This window comes from Dreissena polymorpha, chromosome 9 (assembly GCF_020536995.1).
Source record: "Dreissena polymorpha isolate Duluth1 chromosome 9, UMN_Dpol_1.0, whole genome shotgun sequence".
NCBI classification, from domain to species: Eukaryota; Metazoa; Mollusca; class Bivalvia; order Myida; family Dreissenidae; genus Dreissena; species Dreissena polymorpha.
In genome coordinates this window covers 44,255,872-44,279,750 of record NC_068363.1, presented here as the reverse complement: position 1 = coordinate 44,279,750, position 23,879 = coordinate 44,255,872, and the positions used below count along the sequence as shown (strand labels likewise).

Here is a 23,879-nt window from a genome sequence, read left to right as displayed (position 1 = left end):
TTGATTGAAATCCGTGTGTGAAATTAATTTCTTCTTATTTCAGGATCTGAAAGAGGCTGGCAGAGATGACGAGGAAGCTAACTTGGATGAGGATGAAATTAATAAGAGATTTGTATTGTATTCTATGATTGAATAAATGAATGCTTCTTTGGATGTTTTATGTTATGTTTATCTGCATTTTTAACAAAAATGTTTGGGCTAGTAAAATCTGACTCGGGCTTGTTCAAATTCCCATAGTACTAGCCCGACTTGCTTGTAGATTTAAATCTGAATTTCAATGACTGCCAATCACTTTTTAAGTTATGTGCAAGTGTAACCGGGGGAAATCTTGTTATTAATGGCATAACATAACTCGCTTTCTGCGTTTACTCTTTTATTCATTTATAGTTCACATAATTTTCAACAAATTCCATCTTCCTATATAGCATTCTTAAGCATTCCTTCTTAACTCTATTACATTCTTATCAGATCTTATTTAACAAATTCCATCCTCCTATTTCCAACTGTCTCTCTCTAACTTGTAATTCACTTTCTAACTTTTCTCTTACTGACCTCTACTTCTTACTTTCATAAAACTTGACTTGTCACTCTATTGAAACCCTTTCATCCCTAGAACCAAGTCACACCCACACATCTCACTGACCAATCCTATCTCTCATTCATCCATCGATCATACAGATCCTTAATGCCAAGTCACACCCACACATCTCATTGACCAATCCTATCTATCTCTCATCCAACATACAGTACCTTACTTCCTTAGTTCTATAAGACTGTAATTAATTAGCACCTAGTCTAAGAATCTTTAGTCACTGTCATTATTTATAGCTAGAGCTGATAAGCATACAGTCAGCATACAGTCTGCATATTGAGTGTGAATCTAACATGAGAAGACTTCCAAGACTGTAACTAACACAATGTAATCAATATCAAGTTAAACATGTGGATCCAAGTAACCTTTTACTGCAATTCAGTAGACAAAGAAATTATATTCAAACATATTCACAGAAATCAATTTCATATCTTTGAAATTGTAACTATTGTATTGTATGAATTTATAATGTACTCAATCAAAAATCAAATAATAATATAATAATATTTGTAACTCTGTGACACAAGAACAAGAATTCTTACCAAAAATCCTCTAAAATTGTAGTCAAGCCCCGGTGTTTTTTTTCACTTTTTTTCACATATTTTTTTTTTTTAAACACATTTATCAAAAGCAACAAGAGCTTTGTCACAGACGTGACATATACCCCCACATGCCGCATTGACTCGGAACTATTTTGCAAGCTATCTTCACAAAACAAGAAAATCTAAATGGTAATTTTTAAGAATTATTATGCCATTATTATTTATGGCCATTTTGACCTTTGAACTCTTGAATTTTTTCGCATGACACGCTGTCCAATTACTGTGAACAAAATTAATGTACAGAGTCATTTTAAAATCTCACAATGAATGACATAGTAATGGACCGGACAAGCTCATTTATGGCCATTTTTCACTTTTGAACTCCAAGTGCGACCTTGACCTTGGAGATATCGACGTAATTCTTTCACATGACACATTGTCCAATGATTGTAAACAAATGTACCAAGTAATTTTAAAATCTCACAATGAATGACAAAGTTATGGCCCGAACAAGATCATTTACGGCCATTTTTGACCTTTGAACTCACAGTGTGACCTTGACCTTGGAGATATCAACATAATTCTTTCGTGCGACACACCATCCAATAATGGTGAACAAATGTGCCAAATAAATTTAAAATTTCACAATGAACGACAGAGTTATGGCCCAGACAAGCTCATTTATGGCCATTTTTTACCTTTGAACTCAAAGTTTGACCTTGACCTTGGAGATATCGACGGTATTCTTTCGTGCTACACACCGGCCAATGATGCTGAACAAATGTGCAAAATGATTTTAAAATCTCACAATGAACAACATAGTTATGGCCCAGACAAACTCATTTATGGCCATTTTTTACCATTGAACTTAGTGTGACCTTGACCTAGGAGATATCAACGTAATTCTTTCGCGCGACACACTGTCCAATGATGGTGAGCAAATGTGCCAAATGATTTTAAAATCTCACAATGAATGACATAGTTATGGCCCAGACAAGTTCATTTATGGCAATTTTTTTATCTTTGAACTCAAAGTGACCATGACCTTGGAGATATCGGCGTAATTCTTTTGCGTAACATACCGTCCAATGATGGTGAACAAATTTGCCAAATGATTTTTAAATCTCACAATAAATGATCAAGTTATGGCCCGGACATGCATTTGACCTTTGAACTCCAAGTGTGACCTTGACCTTTGGGATGTTGATGTACTTTTTTCACACAACACACCGTCCCATGATGGTGAACAAATGCATCAAGTTATTTTAAAATCTAACGATAAATGACATAGTTATGGTCCGGACAAACTTTCTGTTTAAAACACACTAAGTGACCCTGTGACCTAGTTTTTGACACGGCATGACCCATATTTAAACTTGACCTATACATCATCTAGATACAACTTGTGACCAAGTTTGGTGAAGATCGGATGAAATTTTGGAACAGACAGACAGATGGTAATGGGGGTATTAAAATGCTCATAAGATTATGCTTAAACTTACATTGAGATTGATAATTTTTATAAAACGGTTTAACCAAACACATATTTGTTGTAATTTGGTCCCACTTAATCAGAAAGGGGAAATTAAAAGTTATTATCAGAGAAAAAACATATTATTTTAGCATGGGAATTGAATCCATTTCTTCTAACTTTTCCTCAAAAATCAGTATGAACTTCACCAACGGAGCTAGCCAGCCTGACAAAAATAAGTGTACTGACACCTAGCAATTGTTATATTTGTTCATAGTGCACACATTTATGTTACCAAATACAAATAAATGACGAGCCTCACCTCCAGAGTGTCTGGATCTGCCACCTCTGGGTTCTTGAAGAGTTCCCGGGCCTCCTTGTACATCCAGTCCTCAGGTACCGTGTACTTCTGTAGAGAGCAGTGTACAACATAAGAGTGCCTGCTAAGAATTTTAATTATCTCTATTTTCAACTAAAATATCTGACCAAACAACTTTTTCACATAAAATTATCAGTCTTTATTGGGTAGTTGCCTTGAAACCCACAGCGAGATGCCTAATTGTCGTTGCCCGGTAATGTTTTTTATTCTTTCGTGTGTTTTTTTATATCTTATGAGTAAATTAACAGCATAAAATGGATATTGACCAGTGCTAAGTCCATTTTATTTTTACATTTATTGGTTATTATAACAAACAAAAACAATCTAACAGCACAATGTTCAGACATGTGGCTGCTTGTGGTTACAAAGTGCTTCTACAACTTTATCTGGTAACCTAATTTTAGACATACATGATACATGACCCAAATTCGAATGTGGCCTTGATTATGTAAATGTTAACATGCTACATTAGTCAATGTTAATATTCTGAAACAGTTTTATCAAGTTCAAGTCCTACCTATGCTTTCTAGAGTGGTAACAAGGTTTTTTAAGATCTAGTGATTTTGACACACTTATAGAGATTCAACCTTGGCCTTGATATTGTCATCATATCATTCTGGCAAAGTTTGATCAACAATGAGAGAATGTTTGACATTGAAATAAGGGATACGCCAATTGAATTTTCGTAAATACCGGTAAGTATTACTATTAACAAGAACTGTCAGAAGACAGCGCGCTCGACTATTCGAGTGCTTGACAGTAAAATGTAAGCCATCATGGGGAAATTTTTCATATTCAATAAGTTCAAGGTAATATGTCATATTCTAAGTGGAAGAGAACCATAATTGAAACATATTGATCGCTTATGTTTTAAAAAATTTGTACTTTATAGACAATATTGAGTTCAGGTATATTTTCCACAATCTAGTGAACATTTGTAAAGACATAAAACAAACTAATTAAATTTTATTTCAAGTTTGATAGCAATAGCTTGGGTGGGATGGTTGGTTGGGCAGTCCTTCAAAAATAAAATAAATAAATATTATTTTTTTTACCATGTTAAACAAAAAATGTGTTTGTCAGAAACACTATGTCCCCTTCTGCGCCGCTTTGAAATTTATTTATTTTGACCCTTGACCTTGAAGGATGACCTTGACCTTGAACTTCCACAACTCAAAATGTGCAGCTTCATGAGAACGCCGCTTTGATTTTTTATTTTTTTTACCTTTGCAGTGTTTTTTTTGGATGAAATATTCGGCGTAATTCGGCCCCATTCCCCCATCTTTAGAGTATATATTTTTCCCCCAAATATTTTTAAAATTCCCCTCTCGGAAGTGCTATTCAATTTTAATCAATACCTCATTTAAATACGTCTTTCGTTACGAATTGACTACAATTTTCCTGAACTGCATCCGCGTGTTTACTTTATTTTCGCCTTTACCGCAAACCGTACGTAGTTCACTATCACGACTTTCGCTTTACGACATCTACCGCAAACCATACGTATTCCAACATGTCGCACAACAACAAAAGCTATCGTAAAAAAATTGACAAATCTGTTTTAACTTAAAAATAAGTTGATATTCTTTTCAAACAAGTACAACTTAAAAGTCAGTCTTCAAATGCCGGCAGTGAAACGCCAGAAACGTCCGGTCAAGAGAGTGTTGAAAGACTGTTTAGTTTGCTCAACCTGCTTTGCACGCCACAGAGTAACAGGCTTGGGGAAGCTACACTGAAGTCCCTGATCAGACTTTGTCTGCACACGGAGAGACTTGGTGAAGAGAAGCTAGGTCACCAGAATAATTGATAAATTCGCTGAAAAGCCCAGAAATGTTGAACTTTGAACATAACATGTTAATGAATAAAAGAGTTCGAATTATGTTTTTTTCCCTCTGTATGGTGAATTATAGTGTTAAAACTTGAATTTGTACTGTTACTAGCTAAGCATAGAAATTTCCCCCTTTTCCCCATTTACGCGCAAATTTTCCCCCTCCCAGGGGACCCGACCCCCTTCCCCCAAAACTGAAAAAAAACACTGCTTTGACCTTGAAGGATGACCTTGAAGGATGACCTTGACCTTCCACCACTCAAAATGTGCAGCTTCATGAAAACGCCGCTTTGAAAGTTATATAATTTTTATTGACCTTTGACCTTGAAGGATGACCTTGACCTTGAAGGATGACCTTGATCTTGAACTTCCACCACTCAAAATGTGCAGCTTCATGAGAACGCCACTTTGAAATTTTAATATTTTTTTTAACCTTTGACCTTGAAGGATGACCTTGACCTTGAACTTCCACCACTCAAAATGTGCAGCTTCATGAGAACGCCACTTTGATTTTTTTTTTAACCTTTGACCTTGAATGATGACCTTGACCTTGAAGGATGACCTTGACCTTGAACTTCCACCACTGTAAATGTGCAGCTTTATGAAAACCCCGCTTTGAAAAAAAACTAAACAAGAGGGCCAAGATGGCCATAGTTCGCTCACCTGAGAGGAGTCGGTTCATTCAATCTTTACCAAATGTCGAACTTGACCTAGATATTGTCCAGACAAACATCCTGGTCAAGTTTTATCATTATTTCATCTGCGAGTCATGATCAATGTACCAATGAAGTTTCATGATTGTAGACGTAAGCATTCTTGAGTTATCATCCGGAAACCATTTTTCTAAGTTGAGTCACAGTGACCTTGACAGCCATTGTGTGAATACGTTTCTTGGCACTGTGACCTTGACCTTTGACCTTGTGACCTGATAATCAATAGGGGTCATCTGCGAATCATTATCAATATACCTATGAAGTTTCATGAACCTAGGCATAAGCGTTCTTGGGTTATCATCCAGAAACCATTTTACTACTTCAATAGGGGTCATCTGCGAGTCATGATCATTGTACCTATTAAGTTTCATGATCTTAGGCATAAGCATTCTTGAGTTATCATCTGGAGACCATTTTACTATATCAGGTCACCGTGACCTTGACCTTTGACCTGAAAATCAAAAGGGGTCATCTTCGAGTCATGATCAATGTACCTATGAAGTTTCATGATCCTAGGCATAAGCGTTCTTCAGTTATCATCTGGAAACCATTTTACTATATCAAGTTACCTGGACCTTGACCTTTGACCTAGTGACCTGAAAATCAATAGGGGTCATCTGCGAGTCATGATCAATATACCTATGAAGTTTCATGATCCTAGGCCTAAGCGTTCTTGAGTTATCCGGAAACCATTTTACTATTTCGGGTCATCGTGACCTTGACCTTTGACCTAGTGACCTGAAAATCATTAGGCGTCATCTGCGAGTCATGATCAATGTATCTATGAAGTTTCATGATCCTAGGCATAAGCGTTCTTGAGTTATCATCCGGCAACCATTTTACTATTTCGGGTCATCGGTACCTTGACCTTTGACCTGAAAATCAATAGGGGTCATCTGCGAGTCATGATCAATGTACCTATGAAGTTTCATGGTCTTTGGCATAAGCGCTCTTGAGTTATCCGGAAACCATCTGGTGGACGGACGGACCAACATGAGCAAAACAAATTTTTTAAATAAAATTCATTTTAATTATTAAATACTTACCTGTTATCGTATGCTTATACTTTCCAAGGGGAAATAACTCATCCGGAATTTTAACTGGGAATCCACCACCTCAATACCGCAACACAGGCCAGGTTAAACATAGTGCAATGCAACCTAGCCAAAAATCGGTTACCAACCCTCAATATTCTTTCAATATATATACAAAAATATTAATCGAATAGCGGGGTGGGAGGTGGGACTTACCGATAACAGGTAAGTATTTAATAATTAAAATGAATTTTATTTAAAAAATTTGTTTTGCTCATGTTGGTCCGTTAATTTTAATAATTAAAATGAATTTTATTTAAAAAATTTGTTTTAATGTCATAAATACTGACCTGTTAACGTATGCTGATTTTGCAGCTGCGGTGGAAGGTTCGTATATATTTTCCCAACACAGTAGAACCCATAAACAGGGTTATCAGCTAATGATATCAAGTAATCTTCGTTAAAACGGTATTAATTATGACTTCTCGGACAGAGTAATATGTCTATGTCATAAAGAAGACACTACCGTTAGTGAAACCACAACAAGCCCAAACGTATACAAATTGTATTGTTGGCACTTCAGAAAACGAAGATAAAAAGATTACAAGGTGGTCGGATTCCTCCAGTAAACAGCTTAGAGCACGTCAAAAAGTGGGGTGTGATTAATATATGCCCACAAAACAGACAGAGCTCTTAATTCATGCAGTCAGATCCTAAAAAGGAATGAATCCTTAGATAGGATAAGATTAACTTTCCTTAGTCGAGGTCTAACCCCGAGAAATAGAAGCCGCAGACACATCTCCCCCCCCCCCCTTTTTTTGGGAAATGAAGAGTGTCTTTGAGAACCTCGAATGGACTTCTGACTAACACTGCTGAGATAGAACTTCAAAGCCCTGATTGCCCAAAGAAGTTTATCCTCATCTTCATGACTACCAGTTTAAGAAAACTTGGAAACTTGAAGGTAGAAGCCATATAGAGGACTTGATATTAAGCAAGGAATCCTGGCTGACACAACAAAGTGAAAACGACAATAGATCCAACTGGAATTGGTCGTATTCAACAAAAAAAGCATGAATTTCAATTCTTCGTATGGTAAAAGCCATAATAAGAAGGAAAACCGTCTTAAAATTATATTGGAACTGTTAATAAGCCTGATGAAAAAGGTTCATAGGGAGCTCATTAAGCATCCCAACATGTTACACAAGTCAAAACCGCTTAAAAAGGTAAAGGAACGAAAAACATAGTGTTGACGTTCCATAGTTTGGATCAGTTCCAAAATAGGTAAGACAGCACAGAGTTGCGATGACTTACACAAAACAAGGTATACGAAAGCATAATCTCTATCCTTTGATGAAAAAAAGAACAAATTTCTTATAATCAAGAAAAAGATGAGAAAAACCTCTATGTATCTAGCAGAGTGATTAAGGTAATAACTATGCTCTCAATTACCCAGTAAAAAATGAATTTCCATAGAACCTTATACAGTTCTGATGGAATTATCCTTGCACAAGTAACAAGGATTGAAACTCTAACAGAAAAACGTTCTTCTGTAGAGATAACTAAAAGTTATTAATGGCCAGACATGAAGTGGCACATGTTTGGATCAGTAAAAATATGTCTCAGTGAGATATGATATTTGACCTGTGAAGAAGTTTCCTGAAAATAATTGTACAGGAGACTTAAAAGGTCGTAGAACCATAATCCCATGGTTCATTAAGTATATTTCATGAAATTATGGCAAAAACTCAGTTATTGCAAAAACTCACCAAGAAGGCAAGATATTCCAGTTTATGTCAATGGACGAATGTATAACAATCGCACACCCTGCTGGATCGATTTCTGTGAACTGCATTGTTGACGTTGTTCAGCATACCGGTATACACTGCGATATACGATCGCATAACGCTAATAACTAGCGTTTGATGATAAACAACATTCGTTGATATACTATGTACACCATGCAACTCGTCTGCAACTTCACTGCCGCGCATGCGCAATTACATTATTGAACCCAACGGAAAAATAATTCGAAAGAAAGAACTGCAGGACAAAACGTCCAACAGGGCGTTGAGACGAACTGGTATGAGAAAGACGATAGAGAAAATTTGTTGTTCTTGCAAAGAACGAATAAGTTCCTGATTTCCAGTTACAAGGAGTGATAATATGATCACCTCCGTGTCTGTAAGTAAACCACGACCGATGTGTGATAGTTGAAACCATCACAAAGGAATCGTGAAAATGTGTTGTAAATGAAAAACAGCTAAAAAGAATTTTCGCTTTTCAAGATGTAGATGTGCAGGTGATATTCGTTAGGATACCACATAATTGAAACAATCAAGATACGTTGTTCTATGTGATCGTCCATAACCTTATCTGCTCACATCTGTATAAGATGTAAGGAAGGTTGTGGTAGAATAAACTATATTCTTGCCAAGATAATCTTCTAGACTAGACACCACTGAATAATGGTAAATAATGACAAAAAGATGGAAATCTGTGTCATTAAATAATCCCGAGATTAATACAATTATCTTAAAAATAAAGCTGAAACGGACGTAAGAAAAGACGTCTCAGCAGAAGGACCGGTGACCGGACCGGTAAATACCGACCGGTGACCGGAACCATTTGTCAAGGATGGGTGGGCAAAGAAACCACGGCAAGCCGAACTTTCCCACTCCAAACACACTTGAAAATTGGTAGAATAGGACAGTGTTTAACACTTATAAGTTTATGACCTATCTACAGAATATAGCCTCTTCTTGAACCAATAACAGGCGCCTTTAAAATCATGGATAATACAGGTCGCCAAGTCATCGATTTGCGAAGTACGGAAATATGATTGATAGTGGTACCTCCGGAATCGGAGGTGTGATGGCAGAAAAAGGTGAAAACCCTAGGGGTAACCTTAAGCGGGTCCACGCTTGCCGATAGAATGCATGGAAGTCTTAAATTCTGACTTGATTAATCCATTTGCTTCAAGACTTCTAACCGGGACGAATTCCGAAAGGAATACGACCAGTTATAGGAAGACGGCCTGTTATGGCCAGAAGTGTAATAGAAGAATAACTTTAAGATGAGGTCCCTCCAGATCCTAGGATCTAAGATCTGAGTTCAATAGGTCCTAAGCCATCTACAAGACTGTAGCCGCTATGCGGTCAATCTGATAGGCAATCCTTTGTATCAGAACTCTTGTTGATTCCAGTAGCTTGAAAATATGCACTGCCGTAGGAGCAATAGAAAAGCAGAAGTCGATACAAATGTCGTCTTGCTAATCCTGCTAGCGTCATTAATGTGTCCCAACTGTTCCGTGACACTGACTGCAAAGTCTGTAGCCGACAGGTAAAGGCGTTTAAATCAATTCATCCTTCGGGTCTCGAACATAAATTAATAGAGGTCAAATAGTAATGTTCGACCTCAATGCTAGTCTCCGAGCCCACTTCAGCCGATCTATCTGCAAGACCAGTAGTCTGCATGTAGCCGGTTGAGATAGAAGTACAAATAACAGATATAGCATGATTTGGTAACCGTCGCCAGTAGAACATCAGTATTGAAAAACACAAAAAGTCATGTAGATTGTTGAATCCATAAAATATAGTATTCAATACAATCATAGCCAGGGGTATACAACTATGTAATGTAGACGATATCCGTGATACTAAAAATTGACCGATGAAAACACAGTGGAATACCGGTAATTGGTAAGTGGTGACCGAACCGGACCGGTCAATGACCGGTAACTGTAGCCCGGTGAACGGACCAGTCATAATATGACCGGTGACGTTACCAGTTAAAGACCGAAAAATGGTGGAATCCATATGGTCTGTTATCAATGTCAAGCACTGCTCGGAAAAGAAGATCATGCCAAAAAAATCCAATCCGATGGCGATGAGACATCACTTATTCTGACCGGTGATCAGTGATCGGTGATATGACCGATGAATGGTGACCGATGTCCGGTGATCGGGACCGGTATAATATAACTGCGTCAGAATGGAAATATCTGGTGCAGAAGAATGACCATCCACGAAGTCATCTGATAATGTTAACCGGAAAACAACGGTAGATTATCAGTATTAATAGGCATAAGTGTCCTTGTAGTCGTAGTGGAGAAAAGAACAGCTTATCCCGAAGCCTGAATGTTAAACGAACTAGTGTTCGTATACAACTACGGCTCGGTGACTGCAACATGTGTGGATGCCATAAGAAGAACCATCACACGTGGAATGGAGACATGATATTCCTAAAGGAACAAGAGCACCGCCTTGCGGGTGCAGACCGCTCATCTATTTTCTTTTTAAAGGTGAAGGGACTCTCATTTTCAATCACAAAGGAGGGAGGAGTGGAGTGAAGAGGGGTGTATAGTGTGGGGTTGTGGACATTTATTACATTATCTTCCAAAAAAGCGAAAAAAAAAAAAAATTATAAAAAAATCGGGGGGGGGGGGGGTATAGTGTGAGGGTGTGGTGATAATTTGTGAGATGATCTTAAAAAAAAAAAAAAAAAAAAAAAAAAAATCAAAAAAAAAATTTGGGGGGGGGGGGGGGGTGGGGTGGGGGTATAGTGTGAGGGTGTGGTGGTCATTTGTGAGATGATCTTATAAAAAAAAAAAAAAAAAAAAAAAAAAAATTAGGGGGGGGGGTAGGGGGGGAGGGGGGGGAGGGCACGGGGGATGGTTTGGGTGAAGTCTATTGTGGTATGTCAGGTAAGAGTAGTTTCATCAAAGTATCAATCAAATCTAATCATAAATAAAGAAGTTATGGCAATTTTAGCAAAATTTAATAATTTGACCTTGAGAGTCAAGGTCATTCAAAGGTCAAAGTAAAATTCAAGTTGCCAGGTACAGTAACCTCATGATAGCATGTAAGTATTTGAAGTTTGAAAGCAATAGCCTTGATACTTCGAGTGGATCGAAACACAAAATTTAACCATATATTAAAAGTTACTAAGTCAAAAAAGGGCCATAATTCCGTAACAATGACAACCAGAGTTATGCAACTTGTCCTTTTACTGTACCCTTATGATAGTTTGTGAGTGTTCCAAGTATGAAAGCAATATCTATGATACTTTAGGGGTAAAGTGACCAAAACATAAATCTTAACCAAATTTTCAATTTTCTAAGTATAAAGGGCCCATAATTCCGTCCAAATGCCAGTCAGAGTTACATAACTTTGCCTGCACCGTCCCCTTATGATAGTTCATAAATCTTGCAAGTATGAAAGCAATAGCTTTGATACTGTAGGAATAAAGTGGACCTAAACACAAAACTTAATCAAATTTTCAATTTTCTAAGTATAAAAAGGGCACATAATTCTGTCAAAATGCCAGTCAGAGTTACATTACTTTGCCTGCACATTCCCCTTATGATAGTTAGTAAGTGTTGCAAGTATGAAAGCAATAGCTTTGATGCTTAAGGAATAAAATGGACCTAAACACAAAACTTAACCAAAATTGTCAATTTTCTAAGTATAAAAAGGGCACATAATTCTGTCAAAATGCATGCCAGAGTTATCTAACTTTGCCTGCCCAGTCCCCTCATGATAGTAAGTAAGTGTACCAAGTTTGAATGCAATAGCATTGATACTTACTGAGAAAAGTGGAACTAAACGCAAAACTTAACCAAAATTTTCAATTTTTTAAGTATAAAAAGGGCACATAATTCTGTCAAAATGCACGCCAGAGTTATCTAACTTTGCCTGCCTAGTCCCCTCATGATAGTAAGTAAGTGTACCAAGTTTGAATGCAATAGCATTGATACTTTCTGAGAAAAGTGGACCTAAACGCAAAACTTAACCGGACGCCGACGCCAACGCCAACGCCAACGCCAACGCCAACGCCGACGCCGACGCCAAGGTGATGACAATAGCTCATAATTTTTTTTCAAAAAATAGATGAGCTAATAAAATGGAGAACGTCGATATGACCAGTAGGTTCATTAACGCCTACGTGAGAAGTGGCGACATCCATATAACTTCGATGCCGAAATATTGTTCGGCTACGCTGGAAATATTGTCTTCTACAATATTGTCTCCGTGAGCATTGACATGATCGCTTACGAGCGTATTAATGCCGAGAACTGCTCAATGAAGGAGAGGCATGTTCGATAACTATCCAGTGGTGCTCAATGCAGTCCGCTGATGTCTACGTGAAGGTTGACGACGTCCTCGTTTCCTGCGATGTCGAGATCTGGATCGGCCGAGATGTGGATCGGCTGCGATGAGACCGAGATCTTCTAGAATAACGTCTCCGTGAGTGACGACGTGATCGCTTACGAGAGCCGCGACGATGAGAACTGCTCGACGAAGATGAAGACGATGTATTCAACGAAGAATAGGAGAATAATTCAATGAAGAAGACCGAGTTCTTCTTCTTGACCGGTGACTGGTGTTATCGGTGGCAGGCCTAACTGATGACTGTTGACCGGTGACCGGAGCGGTGATCAATGACCGGACCGGTGACCGGACCGGACCATTGACATGACCGGTGACCGGACCGGTGATCAATGACCGGACCGGTGACCGGACCGGACCGGTGACATGACCGGTGACATGACCGGTGATCAATGACCGGACCGGTGACATGACCGGTGACCGGACCGGTGACATGACCGGTGACCGGACCGGTGATCAATGACCGGACCGGTGACATGACCGGTGACCGGACCGGCCGGTCAGACGTCGATCAATGGTCCGTGATCAACGTCCCAGGTGACGTACCGGTCATATCATGACCAGTGTTGTCACCGGATAATGACTGTATGGCGGATGCCAAATGGTCCGGCATTGGTCGATGTCCTTGACCAATGCCATCGGGCAAAGACCGGCTGACGGGTTTCGCCATATGGTCTGATGTTGACCGACTGTCTAAGAGACTTAGCATAGTACGGTCGCGATCGTGCCCGATACCCGGTGACTGATACTGCAACTATCATCCATGATCTGCGAAGTCACCGGGTATTTATCCACTCTTGTTTCTGCGACCATCATGTAGTCGAATATATGAAAAACAAGAGCAAAGCATATTCAACCATAAACTGGTCACAGACCAGATTATCATACGGCACATAAAATCATTATTTGACCATAATGAAAATTATAATAATACTGCCGTAGATCATAAATTAAACAAAAGTTTAATTCAAAACAGATGAAAAATAAAATGACGATCAATTAGATTGTCATACGGAACGTTAAAATCATTATTGCACACAATGGCAAATGATAAACAATCTGTCAATAGAAGAACACGCTTTGCACGATCTCGTAACACATTAGAAGAACATGCTTTGCACGTTCTAGCAATGTATTAGAAGAGCACGTTTTGCACGTGGTCGTTCGCGCCTGAAAACACCCAGCATGGTAGAAATAAACCATTGTTCGATAAAAACAAGCATGGCTTACCTTTTACAAATGAAACAAAATCCATTAAATCCACACAAATTAATCCGAATGAGAAATAAAAAGATAAATAACACAATTTATCTATTCAAAACCCCAATCAATCAAGTGAAAAACAATATTTTAATTCAGAGCCGTAAAAGACACGTATACACCTGGTTGATCCGGAAAGAATATTGAGGGTTAGTTACCGATTTTTGGCTAGGTTGCATTGCACTATGTTTAACCTGGCCTGTGTTGCGGTATTGAGGTGGCGGATTCCCAGTTAAAATTCCGGATGAGTTATTTCCCCTTGGAAAGTATAAGCATACGATAACAGGTCAGTATTTATGACATTAAAACACAATACCCCATCTTCTTCGAAGGGGGGGGGGGCATAATGAGAAACCTGCCCCCCTCCCAGCAGCCATGTTATTCAACTGACCGGAACCTTTTTTGAACTCAACTCTCGTATCAAGGAAACAAATGTTCTGAGCAAATTTCATGTAAAATTGGGCAAAAAATGTGATTTCTACTGTGTTCACATGTTTTCACTATGTACATACAGAGAAAAATGCCCCGCCCACTGGCGGCTTTGTGTTTTCACCGATCCCGACCATTTTCTAACTCGTCCGATATATCAATAAAACCAATGTTTTGACCAACTTTCATGACGATTGGGCAAAAATTGTGACTTCTAGAGTGTTTACAAGGTTTCTCTATAGCCAAATAGGGAAAACTGCAACTATATACATATAGAGAAAAATGCCCCGCCCACTGGCGACCATGTTTTTTCACCGATTTCGACCATTTTCGAACTCGTCCGAGACATCAATTGAACCAATGTTTTGACCAGCTTTCATGATGATTGGGCAAAAATTGTGACTTCTAGAGTGTTTAAAAAGGTTTCTCTATAGCCAAATAAGGAAAACTGCCCCGCCCACTGGCGGCCATGTTTTTCAACGGATCGAAACCACTTTTGAACTCAACCAAGATATCATTAAGACAAACATTTTGACAAAGTTACATAAAGATTGGGCATGAAATGTGACTTCTACAGTGTTTACAAGGTTTTTCTTTTTTTTGACCTAGTGACCTAGTTTTTGACCCGGCACAACCCAGTTTCGAACTCGGCTGAGATTTCATTGGGACAAAGCTTCTGACCAAGTTTCATGAAGATGGGACAAGAAATGTGTCCTCTAGAGTGTTTACGAGCAAATGTTAACGGACGGACGGACATACGACAGACAAAGACTGGTCACAAAAGCTCACCTGAGCAATCAGGTGAGCTAAAAATTGACCTTTGACCTTGAAGGATGACCTTGACCTTGAACTTCCACCACTCAAAATGTGTGGCTCCATGAGATACACATGCATGCCAAATGTCAAGTTGGTATCTTCAATATTGCCAAAGTATTCATTATAGAGTGATTTTGGCCACATATACTTGACCTCTGACCTTGAAGGATGACCTTGACCTTTCACCACTCAAAATGTGCGGGTCCATGAGATACACATGCATGCCAAATATCAAGTTGGTATCTTCAATATTGCCAAAGTATTCATAAAATGAGCGATTTTGGCCACATATATATGACCTCTGACCTTGAAGGATGACCTTGACCTTTCACCACTCAAAATGTGCGGCTTAATGAGATACACATGCATGCCAAATATCAAGTTATGGGCAATGTTTAAATTTTCGGACGGACATTTACCTGTTTAAATTTCTGACCAGTAGATATTAACCCTCATGGACTACGGTAAATGTACCTGTTATGGGTTACAACTTCACTTACCTTCGTGTCAAGATGTTTTACAATCTCGTCGATGGATTTGTGCTGCTTGATGAGGTCTATAGCTCTTTTGGGTCCTATGCCCCGTATGGACTCGCAGTAGTCGCATCCCAGCAGTATACACAGGTCAATGAACTGGGAAAGAAAGACAAAACCACTTAGTTATCAGTATTCACAGGTTGATGAATTGAAAAAGGAAGACAAAACCACTTAGTTATTAGTATGCATAGATAGATGAACTGTGAAAGAAAGACAAAACCACTCAGTTATCAGTATACACAGGTCGATGAACTGGGAAAGAAAGGCAAAACCACTTAGTTATCACTATACACAGGTCAATGAACAGGGAAAGAAAGACATAACCACTTAGTTATCAGTATACACATGTTGATGAACTGGGAAAGAAAGGCAAAACCACTTAGTTACAGTATCACTATACACAGGTTGATAAGCTGGGAAAGAAAGACATAACCACTTAGTTACAGTATCACTATACACAGGTTGATAAGCTGGGAAAGAAAGACAAAACTACTTAGTTACAGTATCACTATACACAGGTTGATAAGCTGGGAAAGAAAGACATAACCACTTAGTTATTAATATACACAGGTCAATCAACTGGGAAAGAAAGACATAACCACTTAGTTATCAGTATACACAGGTTGATGAACTGGGAAAGAAAGGCAAAACCACTTAGTTACGGTATCACTATACACAGGTTGATAAACTGGGAAAGAAAGACATAACCACTTATTTATCAGTATACACAGGTCAATGAACAGGGAAAGAAAGACATAACCACTTAGTTATCAGTATACACAGGTTGATGAACTGGGAAAGAAAGGCAAAACCACTTAGTTACGGGATCACTATACACAGGTTGATAAGCTGGGAAAGAAAGACATAACTATTTAGTTATCAGTATACACAGGTCAATGAACAGGGAAAGAAAGACAAAACAATTTAGTTATCAGTATACACAGGTTGATGAACTGGGAAAGAAAGACATAAACACTTAGTTACAGTATCACTATACACAGGTTGATAAGCTGGGAAAGAAAGACATAACCACTTAGTTACAGTATCACTATACACAGGTTGATAAGCTGGGAAAGAAAGACAAAACTACTTAGTTACAGTATCACTATACACAGGTTGATAAGCTGGGAAAGAAAGACATAACCACTTAGTTACAGTATCACTATACACAGGTTGATAAGCTGGGAAAAAAGACATAACAACTTAGTTACAGTATCACTATACACAGGTTGATAAGCTGGGAAAGAAAGACAAAACTACTTAGTTACAGTATCACTATACACAGGTTGATAAGCTGGGAAAGAAAGACAAAACTACCTAGTTACAGTATCACTATACACAGGTTGATAAGCTGGGAAAGAAAGACAAAACTACTTAGTTACAGTATCACTATACACAGGTTGATAAGCTGGGAAAGAAAGACAAAACTACCTAGTTACAGTATCACTATACACAGGTTGATAAGCTGGGAAAAAAAGACAAAACTACTTAGTAACAGTATCACTATACACAGGTTGATAAGCTGGGAAACAAAGACATAACCACTTAGTTATCAGTTAACACAGGATTATGAAATGGGATAGAAAGACAAAACAAGAGCACCGCATAACGGCTGCGAAAGCTTGTCAGAATTTTTTTTCCTTTTTTTTTTTTTTAGAGGTCACAGTGACCTTGACCTTTGACCTTGTGACCCAAAATGGGTGTGGCGTGTAGAACTCATCAAGGTGCATCTACATATGAAGTTTCAAAGTTGTAGGTCACTGGTGGAAGCACTTTGATTTTAGAGGCAATGTTAAGGTTTTTGTTAAAGTTTTATATTAGAGGTAACAGTGACCTTGACCTTTGACCTAGTGACCCAAAAATGGGTGTGGCATGTAGAACTCATCAAGGTGCATCTATATATGAAGTTTAAAAGTTGTAGGTGGAAGCACTTTGATTTTAGAGCCAATGTTAAGGTTTCAGCACGACGCCTACGTCGGACGGCAGACGAGCTGGCTACGACAATAGCTCGGGTTTTCTCCGAAAACAGCCTAGCTAAAAATTTAGTCATCAGTATACACAGGTCAATAAACAGGGAAAGAAAGGCAAAACCACTTAGTTATCAATATACACAGGTCGATGAACTGGAAAAGAAAGGCAAAACCACTTAGTTATCAATATACACAGGTCAATGAACAGGGAAGGAAAGGCAAAACCACTTAGTTATCAGTATACACAGGTTAATGAACTGGGAAAGAAAGGCAAAACAACTTAGTTACGGTATCACTATACACAGGTTGATAAGCTGGGAAAGAAAGACAAAACCACTTAGTTACCGTATCACTATACACAGGTTGATAAGCTGGGAAAGAAAGACATAACCACTTAGTTATCAGTATAAACAGGTCGATGAACTGGGAAAGAAAGACATAACCACTTAGTTATCAATATGCACAGGTCAATGAACAGGGAAAGAAAGACAAAACCACCTAATTATCAGTACACAGGTCAATAAACTGGGAAAGAAAGACAAAACCACTTAGTTATCAGTATACACAGGTCGATGAACTGGAAAAGAAAGACATAACCACTTAGTTATTAGTATGCATAGATAGATGAACTGTGAAAGAAAGACAAAACCACTTAGTTATCAGTATACACAGGTCGATGAACTGGGAAAGAAAGACAAAACCAATAGAATTATCAGTATAAACATGCCAATAAACTGGAAAGCAATTAAACAAACACTTGCATTACCAGTGTATTTTAGATCCTATCCTACACATTATATTACACAGAAGGGATATTCACTTATCATTTGCCCACACATTTGTTTCCAGATTTTAATTGAGGTGTTGTCTCAGAACATATAATCAGACCAGAGAACAAGAAATGTGTCAATAGGACAAGACAGATGCCTCCAAATTCGGCTTTGACTCAAAACACACCTAATGTCAATGAAGAGCTGATTAATGGCTAAATTAATTAATTTAAATATTGACCGCTAAGTGGTACCTAGGTCAGGTAGAGTCAGGTGATACATATGACACCCTGTCTCTTCAAGCTGGTCAGTTGTGGTAAGTTATTTTACAATTGTATAATGAATGACAAAGTTTCATTCCAGACAGACATTTTTATGGCTAAAAATTACTTTTGACCATCTAATGAAATGGCAAAGTAGCTGCTACAAAAAGAAACTGAAAATCCTGATTTTTTTCACATGTGCATTCAGGGGTTGAAGAATTTTTCCAGAGCCACTCGCCCTGCAGGGCAAGTAGACCTGACAATCCACTCGCCCTTCACTTTAATCTACTCGCCCTGCATTAAAAAAAATAGATATCTATATTTATAGTTATGATCAACCAGAACCTTCTAAACCTACTTAACATAGTGACACTAAACTGCATACAAATAATCTACATTATCTGATGGATTATATTTGCTTTCCTCACGTTTTCTGCACCTCTTTCCTTTTCTCAATTCTTTCTGCTTCTCGTTTTGACGACCTTTCTGATTCTTTCTGTTCCCTGTCGCCACCACCTTGCAGATATTTTAAAATATCCCCCAATTACCTTGAGTCGAGCATGACCCAAAGTTGATCACTTTGTTTACATTAAGAACGCGGCTCTCATGATGACGTCACACGCATGCATTTTGTTTTACTAACATTACTAAGCTTGAAAGTAATTACAGACACGGCTAATATAAGGAAAAACCCAAATTAATTGTATTTCAAAATCTTACTTCAACTAAAATAGCCGAGACAGGAAATCACAACCCCCGAGATCCCCACGGGGTAGCACACGACAACACAGTACCGGTATTTGAACATCTTAGCAAAAACTTATGTTTGCAGTTTATGATATTTGTGCTAGATTTGAGATAAAATAAATTTCAACCAGCCCTGACTGGATATTAGTCATGGTGATTGACTTCTTACTTCTTCCTGTGACAACTCCAGCCCTTCTAGAATCTTGCTGTAATGGTACTCTTTAATTGGCATCTTCCTGTAGTAAACACTGACCAGTTTTCTAGACATATATGTAACACTGTTTCCAATATTTCATTATGTTTACTGCAAATCCATAACAAGAATTATGAAAAGATATAGAGCTAGACATGGGAAATGTAATAAATATTGAAATGTATATTTATTTTTATTTTTTTCTTGGAAATCTCGATTTGGTAAGACAATTGTATATTTTCAGATCGGGACTGAAAAAAAATATTCTGGCCTAAAATTTCGCAAAAATAACACACACTTTACATGGGAGAACAGAGGCAGAAACTGATGTCCCACCTTGCCTCACTAAATGTGAGGTGTCGCAGCACTACACTGGACCCAAATGTGAGCGAGTCCATGTCCTCCGTGCCAGTGGCCCACACCTTGCCAGACTTTACCAGCGCTGCACACTGGGCCTCCGCTTCGCACGGTGCCTGAAACAAGAGACGGTGCAGGTTTTGAGCCATATTCTGGGTAAACAGGTCTAAATGCATGTGCATAAGGTAAATCCCAAATTAGCCATTGCAATCCACACAGGCTAATTTGGGACAACACTTTCCGCACAGACTGGATTTTTGCTTAGAAGAGACTGCCCATAAGGGAAAATAATATAAAAGTGGATAGTGTAAGCTCTGATTAGCCTGTGTGGACCGCTATCATAAATATTTATTACATCTATTGCATGTGACCCAGATTCAAATGTTGCCTAAGTATTGCCAAAATCTATTCTCTAGATCGGTAACAAGGTTTTTCTAAAATTCAACTAGATGGCCTTTTTTTGGACACACGAAATCCTAATTGGAACTCCCCTTAGATAATGTCAAATATAAACATTCTAAATAATATATATTTTATGAAGTTTGTTTTGCGACAGTCAAGTGGAAAAGGACAGCATGGTCGGTAATATGCTATCTCTAGCACACACTCCTTTTAAAGAGCTGAACAATACAAACCTTGTTGATTGCATATCACTCATTCTGACTGGACAATACATTTACCACATCACAGTCCATTGCTCGAGGCACTCAGTAAAAGGACTGAATTACACAAGACACAAATGGATACATACAAGACCATGTGACATAAAGCTTAGAATATGAAACACATTCCAAAGAATAAAGTGATCTTAAGACAGTCTCTACCTTGTTCTTTAACAAACTTGTTTCATGACCTACACAACCAACAAACCAACTATCACAGAGGTTTCGCTGTTGATCTCCACTGCAAACATTTGTGAAAGTGGGGACAAAATTTAAAACATGGCTCTTTTCAAAATAATAGCCCCCTAAAATCTATACAAAATATACATCAAGTCTTATGACTTAAGAAGTTACTTCTTGTCATTAATTTAATTATTTCCTGTAAAAGTAATAATATACTGTAAATGAAATAAATGTAATATGGGTTAATAAATGTTTGATATAAATAAGTATGTTGAATTAATCAAAATTTTACAGTTTTAATTTGTGAAAAAGTGGCAAAAACTTTGTTGGGGCCATTGAAACTCGTCAGAGGGACTCCAAAATACCCTGTTGTTGTTTTTTTATGCATAGACAGGGTTGCCACCAACCTGATGAAATAAAATTCCCTGACTTCACTGACTTTTCCCTGACCAAATCTTGGTTTTCACTGACTAATTTCGCGACATATTCGGCCGCCTCCTCCCCATACAGCCGACCCATTCCACCCATAAAATGTTTATTTCATTCTTTAACATAAAATATTTAACAAATAACAAAGCAGTACGACTTGTACACTAAACTATGCATGATGCAAGGCTATATAGTAAATACCACAAAACCAAAGATTAAAAAGTGATGCATGTACAACCACCACATAATATGATTATGTCTCAAAATCTATGAACAAAACATACTTCTATAGGTAAATACATGTGGTGTTAGTTATGGCAAAACAGCAGTAGCACAACACCTATGACACAAAAAGTCTGTCCATATACAATATGCATTATATACTATTATCATACTTTAATATCTAGACACAAGCATAGGTGAATACATAAAAATGAGTATGGGTAATGGGAAATGTTAATAGATACAAGACTATTGTCAAGCAATATAAGCCCCCTGCTGGCTCCACCATTGTCAGAAATATATTTTTATTTTTTTATTTGTTGCCATAGCAACCAGAATTTTTGACGTAGGAACAAAATGAAATGACACGCATAATGTCCTTATTGCCATCTACCCATGTTTCAAGTTTCATGAAAAGATATTAAGAACTTTTAAAGTTATCGCAGGATCCAGAAAAGTGTGACAGACTGACTGACTGACTGACCTACTGACTGACTGACGGACACACAGAGCGCAAACCATAAGTCCCCTCCGGTGAAACCGGTAGGGGACTAATAAATATATTTATAAATGTATATATCTGTTAGAACTTTCTCAGGCTTTTCTAACAAGAAACCGTTGGAGACGGGTGATGCTCCCCGAAGTCATAAAATTGCACTAAATATTCAGATAAAAGGAAACGTCTTGAGGGCATAACTTTGGACAAAATAATACGATGGATGGTTTAGAAACTTAAAAATTTCAAAGGGCCATAACCAGGGATCATATTTTCCCTCAACATCAATCGGTCTGGATTTAAATGGGGAAAATGTGAGAAAAATTATATCCGAAATCATGACAAATTACGTTAAAATATATACCGTTGATTATGCCATTCGTGACGGTGGTATAATAAATGTACAAGTGAAATTCCCTTAAGCATTTTTTTAAAACGGAACATACAAGTTTTCTCAATTGGTTTTATCATTTGCTATTTCGTGTGCTGTTTTATCTAACTTTTTTCATCGTTGTAAATTACGAGTGCGAAGCACGAGTGATTTGAAACCACGTATCTAAACTTCCGGTTGTGGGTAGTTCAACAACAAACAATTAAGTGCACGAATTATTTTGATTCTAACACGATTTTAACTAAAGATTTATACAATGTATATTATTTTTCTTGTGTACTATTTTATGTGAAGTTACGCCCATAAAATAACTGTTGGCTGTTCTGTCGATCAGATCCGCGACTTTCATTCATTTATTACCAGATTATTACGCTGGTGGAAAATGTATCGACATGTTTTGTTTAGTTACAGAGCGTGCTTTCAGTGTATAAGGTCCGCCCACAATTATTGCAGAATATCCGATTTTCTTCTTTGAAAATATACTGTATCACGCATGAAATGCACAATTTCCACGAGGATAACATTGAGGTTTTTTTCTCCAAAGTAACTGTCAACGATTTTTTCATGGACGAGTGAAAGTATCGATTGATATTGACACAGGGTTATTTAAGCATGACTAATACACAACAGCGCGAATCTTCGCTGCTTGGGGTCATACTCTGATACTAGTCGCCGTAGTCGGCTGACGTACAATAAACTGGTCCTGACCAGTTTAGAGACTGCAGCGAATGGTTTATCACACCTAATCGAGATAAAAATGTAATTAGGGTGTGTTAGCATGTGCACTGTGTAATCGATTGCATGATATGGAATTTTAGTAAACAGAATAGAACCGACTGTTTGGGATCTGCAATCGGTCTTTCATGACCCCAATCGGTCTAGGACCGACAAAACTGAAAAAAATATAATCCCTGGCCATAACTATCTAAATAAATCATCTAACCAGAACCCACAAATAGCATGCGCATCTCCTGAAGGTAATTAAGCTTCCCATAAAGCTTCATTGAATTCCAGTCAGTTGTTTGGGAGAAATAGCCCGGACAAAAATTGCACTATATGTACAGTTTATAGAAATTTCAAAGGGCCATAACTCTGTGAACAAGAGGGCCATGATGGCCCTGTATTGCTCCACTGCTGAAACAAGATGCGTTTGTGAAACACAATGTCACCCTATGTGACGTTTGACCTTGAAGGATGACCTTGACCTTGACCCTTCACCACTCAAAATGTGCAGGTCCATGAGATACACATGCATTTCAAATATAAAATTGCTAGCTTCAATATTGCAGAAGTGACATTACATGAGCAATTTTGACCCATATATTTGACCTTGAAGGATGACCTTGACCTTTCACCACTCAAAATGTGCAGCTCCATGAGATACACATGCATGCCAAATATCAAGTTGCTATCTTCAATATTGCAAAAG

At 38.0% G+C, this 23,879-nt stretch overlaps 1 protein-coding gene across 1 annotated transcript in view; it reads right to left on the bottom strand.

Moving 5' to 3' along the window:
• The window catches only part of LOC127846533 (flap endonuclease 1-like), a 64,272-nt gene that overhangs the window by 10,934 nt on the left and 29,459 nt on the right, over positions 1–23,879 (bottom strand). The window contains exons 6-9 of the mRNA XM_052377889.1: positions 20,047–20,183; positions 19,687–19,753; positions 15,732–15,863; positions 2,928–3,014 (exon numbers count right to left, since the gene is read on the bottom strand). Coding sequence (XP_052233849.1) covers positions 2,928–3,014; positions 15,732–15,863; positions 19,687–19,753; positions 20,047–20,183 — 423 coding nt within the window. The remainder of the gene's footprint in view (positions 1–2,927; positions 3,015–15,731; positions 15,864–19,686; positions 19,754–20,046; positions 20,184–23,879) is intronic.